The sequence below is a fragment of the Macrosteles quadrilineatus genome, unplaced genomic scaffold (genome assembly GCF_028750875.1).
Source record: "Macrosteles quadrilineatus isolate MER2022 unplaced genomic scaffold, UCM_ALF_1.0 Scaffold_8__2_contigs__length_117827958, whole genome shotgun sequence".
NCBI lineage: Eukaryota > Metazoa > Arthropoda > Insecta > Hemiptera > Cicadellidae > Macrosteles > Macrosteles quadrilineatus.
Genome location: NW_026542601.1, coordinates 104,082,181 through 104,098,496, shown reverse-complemented (window position 1 = coordinate 104,098,496; position 16,316 = coordinate 104,082,181). Strand labels below are relative to the sequence as shown.

The 16,316-nt window shown below is 36.2% G+C and overlaps 2 protein-coding genes across 2 annotated transcripts in view; both read right to left on the bottom strand.

Moving 5' to 3' along the window:
- LOC128999478 (mitoguardin-like) overlaps positions 1–16,316 on the bottom strand; it is a 291,882-nt gene that overhangs the window by 240,781 nt on the left and 34,785 nt on the right. The gene's annotated exons all lie outside the window — the stretch shown is intronic.
- LOC128999479 (uncharacterized) lies at positions 659–3,358 on the bottom strand. Its single transcript, XM_054426023.1, has 2 exons — positions 2,586–3,358; positions 659–969 (listed from the first exon to the last, which is right to left on the bottom strand). Exons 1-2 carry the CDS (start codon positions 3,312–3,314, stop codon positions 964–966), a joined length of 735 nt encoding a protein of 244 aa, XP_054281998.1. The 5' UTR covers positions 3,315–3,358; the 3' UTR covers positions 659–963.

Here is a 16,316-nt window from a genome sequence, read left to right as displayed (position 1 = left end):
CATTAGTACACGACAGGAATTACTTTTTAGTTAGGTGAGTATTTCTATTTGAATCCATTACTCCGAAGTTAGCTTAGAGTATGGAAGAATTCGAATTAAATATCTTACAAAAAGTTGTAAAAATTGAAATATTTGTAGGTTATCACCTTGCGAAAAGAGTCCAAGTATTTCAGAATTTAAACCTTTGCACTATGTCGCATGAAAAGAAAACTGTCAAAAGAACAGAATTATTTATTGTGTATCTAAAACTTAGAGACGCTCTTGTTCCACTGAAGCATAACTGCTGTGGGGAATTACATTGGTTAAATAATGTGACCGACATTTCGAAAGAAGTTGTAAAATCTCTGCTGGAATTTGTAATGAAACTCTTCCACTTTATTTCTGATGGTAATTTAAACTTCCCTACTTCTCTAAGTAAGATTGCATTGCAGCGAAAATAATTCGTCATGTTCTACCTACACTTTATTTCTGCAACTCTATTACAACATTAAACACTGAATATTTTATAGTGTGATTTCAAATGATTCAAATGATTCAAATGATTCAAATGATTTATTTGGCCATTCAGTTCATATACAGGACAATAGGCTACGTCAATACAATAAATAATAAATAACATGCCAAGCTTCTTCTAGCATTCTTGACTGACAAAATTAAATTAAAAGCTGAAAAAAAACACATGCAGGATCTCAAAAACATGCAAAGCAGTGCATGCAACTAAAAATACAAATAAAATGAAAACCACATGCTGCAAGCCATGCAAGGCAGAGAAAAATAAATAAATTTACATTTTTGTAATACCTCTACTGGACTACTGTGGGTTCAACCCAATAGTAACAAGCTGTGCATTCCAAAACTCTTTAATGGAATAGAATGGATTGGCAAGCATCCAAGCTTTTAGTGTGGTCGCAAACTTGTTCGGTAAGAGTTGTCTTACAGTTATGGGTAAGGCATTGTAGAACCTTATTCCTGCAACAGGAAAGCAGTTGAGAGTTAAATCTAGTCTAACTCTATCTCTAAAAATATTTTCATTGTTCCTAGTGCTATAATGATGAACATTATTAACCAATGGAAAAGCTGATTCATTGTTCTTAATCTCTAACAGGCATTGGTAAATAAATACATTGTGTACAGGCATTATACCATGCTGAACAAACAGAGGTTTACAATGCTCAAGCTGATGGACTCCACACAAGACCCTGACAGCTTTCTTCTGTAGTTTGAGTACTTTTTGCACTCCAGGGGAGTGACCCCAGAGCCTAGTGCCATACAGAATGTGAGCATGGAAAAAAGCAAAGTACGCAAGTCGAACAAATTCAAATGGCATGTCAGCCTTCAACCGTCTGAGCAAATGGATTACACGACTTAGCTTACCACACAGGATTTCAATATGATCGTTCCAATCAAGCTGAGGGTCAAGGGTGAAGCCCAGCAGCTTTACAGTGTTTTCTTCCCTCAGTTCCCTAGAAAGACTGAAAGTGATGTTTTGAGTTTTGGCTTGGTTCAGGCATAATTTATTGTTGCGAAACCAGATAGAAGCTACATCTAATAATTCCTGCACAGCAACTTTAGATACAGAAAAATCTGAGTGACTAGAAAAGAGAGTTGTATCATCTGCATATAGCAGGACATTGCCTGCAACACTGTGATACAAGTCATTGATTGAGATTACAAAAAGGAAGGGACCCATAATAGACCCTTGCGGGACTCCATTGTTCACCATCAGAGGATTGGAAGAGTTACCATTCCAAGTCACAACTTGAGACCTCCCTTCAAGATAAGATTTAATCAATGAGAGAGCATCGCCTCGTACCCCGTACCTTTCGAGCTTTGACAACAGGAGACTATGTGACACACAGTCAAAAGCGCGGGATAGGTCACACATTACAACAGAAGTAGAATTTCTAATCTCTAGACCATTTAAGATTTCTTGAACAAGACAGTCCACATCCTGAACGGTGGACTTTCCTTTTTGGAAGCCAAATTGAGCGGGCACAATAAGGCGATGGATGCCTCTCAAAGTAGCTGTACAGCTGCTCTAACATGACTGCTTCAAGCACCTTACCAAAGATGGGGATGATAGATATTGGTCTGTAACTTACAGTACTGTCCTTTGGTCCCTTTTTGTACACAGGTACAGTCCTACTAATCTTCAGAGCCTCAGGAAAGACTCCTTCTCTCAGAGATTTATTTACAATATCTACAATGATTGGCGCAACTACATAGATACATCTTTTTAAAAGCTCAACAGACATGTTATAAAAATCTTGACTCTTAGAGGATTTAAAGCTACTGACTACTCTAAGCAGCTTATCAACAGTAACAGGTGTCCATGAAAAATTAGTGGGAACAAATGGAACAGAATTAAGGCAATCATAAGGAACAGATGGATCAGGTTTACAAGAGAGGATTAATTCATCAACAGACTCAAGAAAATATGAATTAAACTCATCAGCAGTGCAAAAGTCTTTAGCAGGAACAGTAGTGGGGGTTTTATGCCTATTGATGTAGTTCCAGGCAGCCTTGCAAGCATTTGGAGATGTAGCAATGGCAGTAGCAGTAGCAAATTGCTTCGCCTCCCTTACCTTCAAACGATAATGCTTCCTGAGATCACGAAGGTAGGGCAGCAATTGTGGGTTACTCTTGCATAAGTCACTGATACCTAGGATAAAGTTCTTAAAGGCAGAGAGTTCAGGTGTGTACCAGTTGTTTACACTGCACCCAGCATTTGCCTTGGCTGGAGGCACAGTCCTGCAGGTTTTATTTCTTAAGGGAAAACAATAGTCAAAAACTTTTCTGAAATTATCAAAGAAATAGTCAAAGGATTGTTCAGCATTAAATGGTTCTATTTCAGAGAGCCACTTTACTGCCAGATCAGTCAATACACATTGAAAGTAACAGTAGTTACTTTCATTAAATTGTCTGTAAGTTACAGTTTTGACAGGATTATTTAAGTAGTCAGGTTCCTGCAGACCATGTTTGGATACACCTTCAGGTAGATCTAGTTTAAAAAAAACATGTTTGTGATCAGATATCTGATCTACACTTACATGGGCCATGTATCTCCAGCTATCAAGATTGGTAAGAACAGTGTCTAAAGGAGATAGACCACGGGTTGGTTCATTGACACTGAAGAATATATCATGGCTGCGGAGAATGTTCCTGAAATCACTGGCCTCACTTGGATGGTTGAGTATATTCACATTGTGGTCAGTGCCGATTATAATATCTAACCCCAGGGAAGTTAAATAAACTAGACACATGTCAAGTAGATAAAAAAAGCGTTCAAAACTACCACTAGGCGAGTGATACATGGTGACAACAATGAGATTCAAGTTAGAGATGACTATACCTGTAAATTCTGCATGCAGTTCTTCACAGTACTCACTTAAGTCTAACAAAGAGTAGTTCCATTTAGTATTAATATAAATTGACACACCCCCCCAAGAGGTTTTTCGACAGAAACAAGATACAAGGTCAAGGCTATTGATTCTAGAGTAGTATGCAGTTTCTGCCTCTAACAACCAATGTTCAGACACACAAAGCACATCAATGTCCAGTTGACAGCAAAGTATCTCAAGTTCAGCAATTTTATTGCGTATAGATTGCACATTTATAGCACACACAAGCAGGCTACTAGCAGATTTTCCCGTACTAGGCAAGATTTCAGGCCCATAACCTAGGATTGAGTTTGACGGGGCTGCATTTTCCCTAAAAAAGTACGAGAAGGAATGTAGCTTTTAACGTTATTTTGTCTGCCTGAACGACGTTCTTCAAACTCTTTTACAAAAATTCCCTCGGGCCAAAATTCAGGTTTCAATAAGTCCTTAACAAGATTATCAGAGACGCTTACCTTGAAACTTGTATAGTCTGAAAACCTGGTAGGTAGTTTCTCACATTTGTTACAAATAACATTTTCACTTTTTAGATAGGATTCAATGTCACTACTTTCCGTATCTGAAGAACAACGACTAACAAAAACTGCCTTGGATTTTTCCGCACGCTTGAGACCACTTTTGTCAGTATTTGAACCTATAATGGGTTTAGTCTTAGTTTTAGGAAACCTAACCTCTTCTTGAGACGTCTTGGAAGTTGTAGGTCTAATTTTGTTTCTAGGCCTACTGTCAGTATTGCTAGCTAGTACTTGGGAGTAGCTTTTATTCCTATTTTCAGTGTTTCCGGCCTCCTGTCCATTCACTTTGTCATCAGATTCGGAATTTGGTAGACTTGACTCTTGACTAGGCCTAGGTAGGCCTATAAGCTGAGAATGGGTTTCTGCAGAGGACCGCTTCTTGGTTTGTACAACATCTTCAAGTTTGTTGTTTAGTTCAAGGTTATTTTCAACAACTCCTTTAACGAGAGATATTAAGTTCTGGACAGTAGAATTTAGGTTAATAAATTCTTCAATATTACCAACTCTCGTCTGCAGACTTTTAAGGTTAACATCACAGGAGTCACAGAACCACTTGGATTTGTCCCCTAATTTGTTTACTAAGTCATATTCAACTGAAGAAATATTTACACAAGCAATGTGGTACCATTTGGAGCAAAAACCATCACAGAAAATCGCATTACAATTATTTTTAACTAATTTAAAACAAGAGCCACAATTAGGATCAACGTGACCATCCGCCATGACACTCCAAAAAAAAAAAAAAAAAAAAAAAAAAAAAAAAAAAAAAAATTAAAGATTTAAAACTTTTAATGGAAAATATTGGATTTCATACAAAACAAATTCGTTAAATTGGTCGTTTGACTTTTCAGAAACATTTCATTGATAATTTTATAAAAAAGATAATGTATTCTACAGTTTTAATATTATTTCGTGCGAGGCACCAGTGAAGTTTTTAGAGTTGCAGTTATTTAAGTAGTTACTTGTCTGTGCGGGCCGGGATCAAATCCAGATAGTCATCAATTGGATGAATACTACAACTGTATTAAACATTTACCGTTCATTTTAATCATGAAAATTCACAAGCCTTATAAAATATACCCTCTAAGAAACGTATTTTACTTATTCTGTCTTAATTTTGGGCGTTAAGTTGATTTTATAGTGCTAATCGATACTATACTAACATCAATTATTTTATTGGTTTAGAACCTCAACATGTGATTTAAATTCCCTTGATTCCAAATATACCTAATTAATCCTTTGCAGGTTACAGTTAGGTAGGTACATTAATTTAAAATACACTTTACTTTTGTATTATTTGTACACATAACTGACTATACACAGAGTAGATTTCCCATCCTATGTAAATATTTGAAACTGAAAAACGTGGTGCAATCTGTTCAGATGGTCTACCAACTAATGCCAATATTCTGTCTCAAGTGATAAATCAATCAGCTGTTTGCTATGATACTGTTTGATTTTAATCAATGATTAACCCAAAACACTATAGTACCGTCTGGCGAGATTGTCATGAACGTCATCTATTTTCTTGGCTTCAAACTTTTACTGGATGGGAAGTCAATGATGGTACAATCTTGAAAACCTCTAAATATAATCATTGCAGCGAAACTCATGAGTATCGGAACTCAATGGTAGTTTTAACCTCTTAATGGTTTGTGATTGGTTGAATTTCTGTGTTTCGTTTAACTTCAATCCCTCTCACTATTCAGAATCTAGTAGTGCGCAAACTAGTTGCACTAAACCATCAGCTGAGAACGACAAGTTATTTAAATCCTTCGCTTTGTGAAGCAGCAAATCCGTTCAAGATATAACGAAGTCTTCACAAAACATCCCACGGGAGTTGACTCTAGGTTATTGAGTGTGATTATTTAATTCTATCTCATGTTTACTGTGATATTTAGTTGATATAATTATTTTTATGGGGGTAGTTTATAAATTAATAACTTGCGTGATATTATACAATATCTGATCACTAAATAATATTTTATAACGATTTATAGCTTGTTTCACAAATGTATATATTATTCTTAGTACATTTCACATTTGTTAAATAGCAGCTTGTTGCTGGCCAAGTTTACAAAAATCATCGGTGGGATCCCAAGCGACACTGAAATTATTACAGTACTAAAAAAATACCCAATTTGAAAAAAAAATACGCTGTTGTATGCCTAACGGTCACGGAGAAAATTTAAAAAAGTGTAATTTAAAGGGTAAAAAATGGGAAAAACCCATTTTCACCCTATAAAACCCCCCATAAACCACTGTTCCCATGGTCCGATTATGCTGGTTCGCGAACTCGTTCGAATAAACGTAGGTTTACACGTTTGTACCAAATTTCATCAAAATTGGATCATTTTTGCTCAAGTTATCGCGCTAACGGACACATACACAGTATAAATATAAATATATATACATATAAATATCTATATATATATATATATATATACATATATATATATATATATAGAAATATATATTAAAAATCAAAAACATTTAACAAAGTACCCTTTTAGTAATTATTTTATTTTTCGTGACGACATGTTTCGGAGACTAAGTCCATTATCAAGTCATTTTTACCATAACCCATGGTTATAAAAAAACCAGGGTTATGGTAAAAATTACTTGATAATGGACTTAAGTCTCCAAAACATGTCGTCATGAAAAATAAAATAATTACTAAAAGGGTACTTTGTTAAATATGTTTTTGATTATTATTATATTAGTAGCCCTAAACATGCAAGAAAATAATATATATATTTATGGTGTTTTTGGTCTCTGGGGACCTCAAAACGAAAAAGTAAATCGGTCCCGGGTCTAGGTCTTACCATGAGACCTACGGTAATAGCTTATTCCCTATATAGGAAATTCGCTAAAAGAATTAACAACAACCACATTTCCTATGCAAGCTGATTATAAAGAAAACCAATAACCTAAAAATCGGCTATAAACATGCATATAATTTAACCAATAAATTTAAAAGCAGATTAGACCTTTACTGCAAACGCTTGACACGATATCGATAATCCATAAAGTGTAAAATGATGTTAGGCAAGAAATTCGTTTTCACCTCACCCGTATATAAATAACCTTTATAAAGATTAAACTAGTCTGATTATCCATTATTAATATTTCATTATTTATTCACTAGGCCACTAGGCTAAGTGTTATATTTTTGTTCCAATCATAAAACTCAGAAAATTTACAACATAAAATTTTTGATAGGCTTATCATTTTATAACCATGAATTCCATAACGTGATACGTAGGTTAAAAGCGGAAAGGGATAAATACGTCTTTATTTTTTTCTTTTAAAAATCTTACTACAGTACGATGTAAGAATACTATATAACTTTATGGAACCGATTATTTATCAAATAACTATTTGAAGTATTTCGCCTATTTGAACCAAGCAATTACATGCTTGGAAGAGGAATAGAAACAGGACGAGAGTCAGTAACTGACGTCACAATCTAATCAACCGTCACATGTGTAGATCACGTGATCACATCAGGTACATGATTGTGTATTGTTAGCTGTGATCTGTCAGTCATACGTGAACGTTCAGTGTCCAACTATATGATTGATACCAGCAGGACGAGAGTCAGTAACTGACGTCACAATCTAATCAACCGTCACATGCGTAGATCACGTGATCACATCAGGTACATGATTGTGTATTGTTAGCTGTGATCTGTCAGTCATACGTGGACGTTCAGTGTCCAACTATATTATTGATACCAGCAGGACGAGAGTCAGTAACTGACGTCACAATCTAATCAACCGTCACATGTGTAGATCACGTGATCACATCAGGTACATGATTGTGTATTGTTAGCTGTGATCTGTCATTCATACGTGGACGTTCAGTGTCCAACTATATTATTGATACCAGCAGGACGAGAGTCAGTAACTGACGTCACAATCTAATCAACCGTCACATGTGTAGATCACGTGATCACATCAGGTACATGATTATGTATTGTTAGCTGTGATCTGTCAGTCATACGTGAACGTTCAGTGTCCAACTATATGATTGATACCAGCAGGACGAGAGTCAGTAACTGACGTCACAATCTAATCAAACGTCACATGTGTAGATCACGTGATCACATCAGGTACATGATTGTGTATTGTTAGCTGTGATCTGTCAGTCATACGTGGACGTTCAGTGTCCAACTATATTATTGATACCAGCAGGGCGAGAGTCAGTAACTGACGTCACAATCTAATCAACCGTCACATGTGGAGATCACGTGATCACATCAGGTACATGATTATGTATTGTTAGCTGTGATCTGTCAGTCATACGTGGACGTTCAGTGTCCAACTATATTATTGATACCAGCAGGGCGAGAGTCAGTAACTGACGTCACAATCTAATCAACCGTCACATGTGTAGATCACGTGATCACATCAGGTACATGATTGTGTATTGTTAGCTGTGATCTGTCATTCATACGTGGACGTTCAGTGTCCAACTATATGATTGATACCAGCAGGACGAGAGTCAGTAACTGACGTCACAATCTAATCAACCGTCACATGTGTAGATCACGTGATCACATCAGGTACATGATTGTGTATTGTTAGCTGTGATCTGTCAGTCATACGTGGACGTTCAGTGTCCAACTATATTATTGATACCAGCAGGGCGAGAGTCAGTAACTGACTTCACAATCTAATCAACCGTCACATGTGTAGATCACGTGATCACATCAGGTACATGATTGTGTATTGTTAGCTGTGATCTGTCAGTCATACGTGGACGTTCAGTGTCCAACTATATTATTGATACCAGCAGGACGAGAGTCAGTAACTGACGTCACAATCTAATCAACCGTCACATTTGTAGATCATGTGATCACATCAGGTACATGATTGTGTATTGTTAGCTGTGATCTGTCAGTCATACGTGGACGTTCAGTGTCCAACTATATGATTGATACCAGCAGGACGAGAGTCAGTAACTGACGTCACAATCTAATCAACCGTCACATGTGTAGATCATGTGATCACATCAGGTACATGATTGTGTATTGTTAGCTGTGATCTGTCAGTCATACGTGGACGTTCAGTGTCCAACTATATTATTGATACCAGCAGGACGAGAGTCAGTAACTGACGTCACAATCTAATCAACCGTCACATGTGTATATCACGTGATCACATCAGGTACATGATTGTGTATTGTTAGCTGTGATCTGTCAGTTATACATGGACGTTCAGTGTCCAACTATATTATTGATACCAGCAGGACGAGAGTCAGTAACTGACGTCACAATCTAATCAACCGTCACATGTGTAGATCACGTGATCACATCAGGTACATGATTGTGTATTGTTAGCTGTGATCTGTCAGTCATACGTGGACGTTCAGTGTCCAACTATATTATTGATACCAGCAGGGCGAGAGTCAGTAACTGACGTCACAATCTAATCAACCGTCACATGTGTAGATCACGTGATCACATCAGGTACATGATTGTGTATTGTTAGCTGCAATCTGTCAGTCATACGTGGACGTTCAGTGTCCAACTATATTATTGATACCAGCAGGACGAGAGTCAGTAACTGACGTCACAATCTAATCAACCGTCACATGTGTAGATCACGTGATCACATCAGGTACATGATTGTGTATTGTTAGCTGCAATCTGTCAGTCATACGTGGACGTTCAGTGTCCAATTATATTATTGATACCAGCAGGACGAGAGTCAGTAACTGACGTCACAATCTAATCAACCGTCACATTTGTAGATCATGTGATCACATCAGGTACATGATTGTGTATTGTTAGCTGTGATCTGTCAGTCGTACGTGGACGTTCAGTGTCCAACTATATTATTGAGATCGGCAGGACGAGAGTTAGTAACTGACGTCACAATCTAATCAACCGTCACATGTGTAGATCACGTGATCACATCAGGTACATGATTGTGTATTGTTAGCTGTGATCTGTCAGTCATACGTGAACGTTCAGTGTCCAACTATATGATTGATACCAGCAGGACGAGAGTCAGTAACTGACGTCACAATCTAATCAACCGTCACATGTACAGATCACGTGATCACATCAGGTACATGATTGTGTATTGTTAGCTGTGATCTGTCAGTCATACGTGGACGTTCAGTGTCCAACTATATGATTGATACCAGCAGGACGAGAGTCAGTAACTGACGTCACAATCTAATCAACCGTCACATGTACAGATCACGTGATCACATCAGGTACATGATTGTGTATTGTTAGCTGTGATCTGTCAGTCATACGTGGACGTTCAGTGTCCAACTATATTATTGATACCAGCAGGACGAGAGTCAGTAACTGACGTCACAATCTAATCAACCGTCACATGTGTAGATCACGTGATCACATCAGGTACATGATTATGTACTGTTAGCTGTGATCTGTCAGTCATACGTGGACGTTCAGTGTCCAACTATATTATTGACACCAGCAGGACGAGAGTCAGTAACTGACGTCACAATCTAATCAACCGTCACATGTGGAGATCACGTGATCACATCAGGTACATGATTATGTATTGTTAGCTGTGAACTGTCAGTCATACGTGGACGTTCAGTGTCCAACTATATTATTGATACCAGCAGGACGAGAGTCAGTAACTGACGTCACAATCTAATCAACCGTCACATGTGTAGATCACGTGATCACATCAGGTACATGATTATGTATTGTTAGCTGTGATCTGTCAGTCATACGTGAACGTTCAGTGCCCAACTATATTATTGATAGCAGCAGGACGAGAGTCAGTAACTGACGTCACAATCTAATCAACCGTCACATGTGTAGATCACGTGATCACATCAGGTACATGATTATGTATTGTTAGCTGTGATCTGTCAGTCATACGTGGACGTTCAGTGTCCAACTATATTATTGATACCAGCAGGACGAGAGTCAGTAACTGACGTCACAATCTAATCAACCGTCACATGTGTAGATCATGTGATCACATCAGGTACATGATTGTGTATTGTTAGCTGTGATCTGTCAGTTATACATGGACGTTCAGTGTCCAACTATATTATTGATACCAGCAGGACGAGAGTCAGTAACTGACGTCACAATCTAATCAACCGTCACATGTGTAGATCACGTGATCACATCAGGTACATGATTGTGTATTGTTAGCTGTGATCTGTCAGTCATACGTGGACGTTCAGTGTCCAACTATATTATTGAGATCGGCAGGACGAGAGTCAGTAACTGACGTCACAATCTAATCAACCGTCACATGTGTAGATCACGTGATCACATCAGGTACATGATTATGTATTGTTAGCTGTGATCTGTCAGTCATACGTGGACGTTCAGTGTCCAACTATATTATTGATACCAGCAGGACGAGAGTCAGTCTCTGACGTCACAATCTAATCAACCGTCACATGTGTAGATCACGTGATCACATCAGGTACATGATTGTGTATTGTTAGCTGTGATCTGTTATTCATACGTGGACGTTCAGTGTCCAACTATATTATTGATACCAGCAGGACGAGAGTCAGTAACTGACGTCACAATCTAATCAACCGTCACATGTGTAGATCACGTGATCACATCAGGTACATGATTGTGTATTGTTAGCTGTGATCTGTCAGTCATACGTGGACGTTCAGTGTCCAACTATATTATTGATACCAGCAGGACGAGAGTCAGTAACTGACGTCACAATCTAATCAACCGTCACATGTGTAGATCATGTGATCACATCAGGTACATGATTGTGTATTGTTAGCTGTGATCTGTCAGTCATACGTGGACGTTCAGTGTCCAACTATATTATTGATACCAGCAGGACGAGAGTCAGTCTCTGACGTCACAATCTAATCAACCGTCACATGTGTAGATCACGTGATCACATCAGGTACATGATTGTGTATTGTTAGCTGTGATCTGTCAGTCATACGTGGACGTTCAGTGTCCAACTATATTATTGATACCAGCAGCACGAGAGTCAGTAACTGACGTCACAATCTAATCAACCGTCACATGTGGAGATCACGTGATCACATCAGGTACATGATTATGTATTGTCAGACATACGTGGACGTTGAGTAAATACATTTGCATTAAGTTGTGGTTTGTAAAGGGGAAAATATTTATATCAGTGGAATGCTCAGGTAAACAAATGATATCCCACATTACTGCGTCATACTAATGAAAACTCAGCTTTTAATAACCTCCGCCTTTGCTCATATGTTTAGATTACTTCGTGGTTATTCAGCAAAACTCGTAGTTCTGTATATCCCTTTACATTGGATAATACCATCATAAGATAGATATTTCATTACCATGATATGATTTTGAAATTTCAGGTAAGAAATATAGTTAAATTGAGCTAAAAAAAGGAACTGGTGTGAAACAATCCATACACAGTTTTACTACATTGAATAAAATTAACTTACTTTACTGACTAACGATTTGATAGCTACGTACATAACCAAATTTGTAAAAAATATCCTCTTTAAAACTAAAAAAATGTACTCAAAATGTAAATTATGATCATGGTATGATCACTGACCTACAACAAATGTCAGCAAACTACTACCTCACCCCCTCCACCCGCACCGCTACCCCCTATCATCAACCCCTTCTAACCAATATTATTAAGGTCCGGTTGTCCTAACATTGACGTAACCTTGTCATAGCATGGCTACTACAAGGGTCGAATGGCCTCGTCCAATCTTAACGACTATACTCAGTTATATTGATTACAGTAATCGCAATTGTCACCTAATTGTGTTTGCGTTTAGAATATAGCAGGATTTTTAATTGATTGCCTTTAAGTCTTCTGTTTTTATTTGCAATTTTTTATTTATTTTAAAAGAACTCTCCACAACCAAGCCCTGTTGCAAACTTACATTTTTACTAGTTATTTTGAATCGATTAAAATACCGAATTCAGTTTGGCAACTGAGCCCGGAATCGATTTTTTACACCGATTACCACGATCAAACCGAAAATCTTTATATCCAAGGGCGAATAGCTATCCAGTATTTTGATTTGTAAATAATATTTAATTTTGAATTGTTAAGATAGTAACAAATAAAAAGATCGGTTGCACAGTATGGATACGATTTAAATTAAATATCGTTTGATCTAAATGAAAAATAATTCTATGATTTTGTTTTAATAATTGTATTTACCAAATGTTTAATTAGCTTTCAGTGACATTTTTACCTCGTTTTTGGAAACACGATCCTTGAATTTGGATAGGCCACCTAGTATAATCAAGGAAAATAATTGATTACATTGTCTTTTGGAATGTCTATCGAAATAGACCCTTTTTGTTGCAAACAATGCAATATTAAAAAAACATTTTAAATTTTATGATTCTGTTCTATGAGAAAAAGGAAATGTTCAACGGTTTAAAACAGCACTAAAAGGTAATGTAGATAAAGAAATCCATGTAACTACTTCAATAATTTACATGCTTATTGTATACTCAATAATTACATAAGTTACATTGTGCTGTAAATTTAACCTCCAAAACATTTCAACATGTATTATGAATTTTCGTAAAATGTTTTTGTTTGGTTTTTAAGATACATTTCTGTTTTATTTCACACTGTAAGCCGTGAAGGTTAGCTGTGAAACAGAAGACTCCCCATATTTCGCATGTGAAATGCGAAGGGTTTTCACTTGACGCTCTGTCTAGATGACGGATGACAGAATTGTAAGCGATGTCACCACAAACAAGGTGACGAGACTGTCAGTGACAACATTCTACCTTTATAACACTCCAGGAAGAGATTTAACATAACCTACACAATGTTAATTGTGAGAGAAAATAATTTATTAATAAAAGTAAACACGTCCGCCTTAAAAAAATAAGGTTGTCAATGGCACAGAAAACATATACACTTAAAATATTGAAGGGTTATAACAGGTATAAGACTGATTAATTTTTATGATTTCTCATCATAGTCAATGAATCTCTTAATGTTTCATGTATCATAATTTTCAAAAAGGATCTGTTCAAATCATATTGTTTCCAAAAGATCACAAAATATTTTGATAATATTCCTCTACAACCAATAAACAATCTTAGCAACTTCATTTTAGAAATTTTGAAATTTTGCTAGAAATATTCAAAGGTTGATTCATAATTTTTGTTCTTTCCTTCATTCAGTTCACTAGGTTGATTTCATATTGAATTGTTGGATCGAGAATTATCCCTTGGTTTGTTTGTCTTTCAATCAACAAAATATCCAATCTTCTAGTGCTTCAGTCAGAGTAGAGAAAATGTACTTCTTCATGCACTTCCCATGTATTATATATTTTTTCGGAAGGCGTTTGATATAATACTTCTAATTTTGTGGTGCCTTGTGTCATAGATTAAACATACTCCCTTAGGGAGTATAACTTATAAAGGGGGTATGAAGGGGGTATACCCTTAAGGGTAGGCTATAAGGGAGTATGTTTAATCTATGCTTGTGTTTTTTAGAAGTTCAGTTTTCAGTATTTTTTTAGTACTGTAATTTCAGTGTCGCTTGGGATCCCACCGATGATTTTTGTAAACTTGGCCAGACCAAGCTGCTATTTAACCATTTTGAATTGTACCAAGAGTAATATATACATTTGTGAAACAAGCTATACATCGTTATAAAATATTATTTAGTGGTCAGATATTGTATAATATCACGTAAGTTATTAAATTAAAAACTACCCACATAAAAATAATAATTACAACTAAATATCACAACATGAGAAAGAATTGCATAAATCACGCTCAATATCCTAGAGTCAACTCCCGTGGGATGTTTTGTGAAGACTTCGTTATATCTTGAACGGATTTGCTGCTTCACAAAGCGAAAGATTTAAATAACTTGTCGTTCTCAGCTGATGGTTTAGTGCAACTAGTTTGCGCACTACTAGATTCTGAATAGTGAGAGGGATTGAAGTTAAACGAAACACAGAAATTCAACCAATCACAAACCATTAAGAGGTTAAAACTACCATTGAGTTCCGATACTCATGAGTTTCGCTGCAATGATTATATTTAGAGGTTTCCAAGATTGTACCATCATTGACTTCCCATCCAGTAAAAGTTTGAAGCCAAGAAAATAGATGACGTTCATGACAATCTCGCCAGACGGTACTATAGTGTTTTGGGTTAATCATTGATTAAAATCAAACAGTATCATAGCAAACAGCTGATTGATTTATCACTTGACACAGAATATTGGCATTAGTTGGTAGACCATCTCAACAGATTGTACCACTTTTTTTAGTTTCAAATATTTACATAGGATGGGAAATCTACTCTGTGTATAGTCAGTTATGTGTACAAATAATACAAAAGTAAAATGTATTTTAAATTAATGTACCTACCTAACTGTAACCTGCAAAGGATTAATTAGGTATATTTGGAATCAAGGGAATTTAAATCACATGTTGTGGTTGTAAGCCAATAAAATAATTAATGTGGGTATAGTATCGATTAGCACTATAAAATCAACTTAACGCCCAAAATTAAGTCAGAATAAGTAAACCTCCTTTCATAGAGGGTGTATTTAATATACAAGGCTTGTCATTTTTCATTATTAAAATGCACTGTAAATTTTTAATACAGTTGTAGTATTCATCATCCAATTGATGAATATCGGGATATGATCCCGGCCCACGCAGACAAGTCACAACTTAAATAACTGTATAAAAACATCACTGGTGCCTCGCACGAAATAATATACATTATCGTTTTTATAAAATTATTAATGAATGTTTCTGAAAAATCAAACGACCAAATTAACGAATTTGTTTGGTATAATAACCAAGATTTTCCATTAAAAGTTTTAAATCACACTATAAAAAATAGTCAGTGTTTAATGTTTTATTTAATAGAGTTGCAGAAATAAATTGTAGGTAGAACATGACGAATTATTTTCGCTGCAATGCAATCTTACTTAGAGAAGTAGGGAAGTTTAAATTACCATCAGAAATAAAGTGGAAGAGTTTCATTACAAATTCCAGCAGAGATTTTACAACTTCTTTCGAAATGTCGGTCACATTATTTAACCAATGTAATTCCCCACAGCAGTTATGCTTCAGTGGAACAAGAGCGTCTCTAAGTTTTAGATACACAATAAATAATTCTGTTCTTTTGACAGTTTTCTGTTCATGCGACATAGTGCATAGGTTTAAATTCTGAAATACTCGGACTCTTTTCGCAAGGTGATAACCTACAAATATTTCAATTTGTACAACTTTTTGTAAGATATTTAATTCGAATTCGTCCATACTCTAAGCTAACTTCGGAGTAATGGATTCAAATAGAAATGCTCACCTAACTAAAAAGTAATTCCTGTCGTGTACTAATGAACAACCACGTTATTATAATTGAAAATAATGCTGTAGATATACTAGTTACTATACAGGG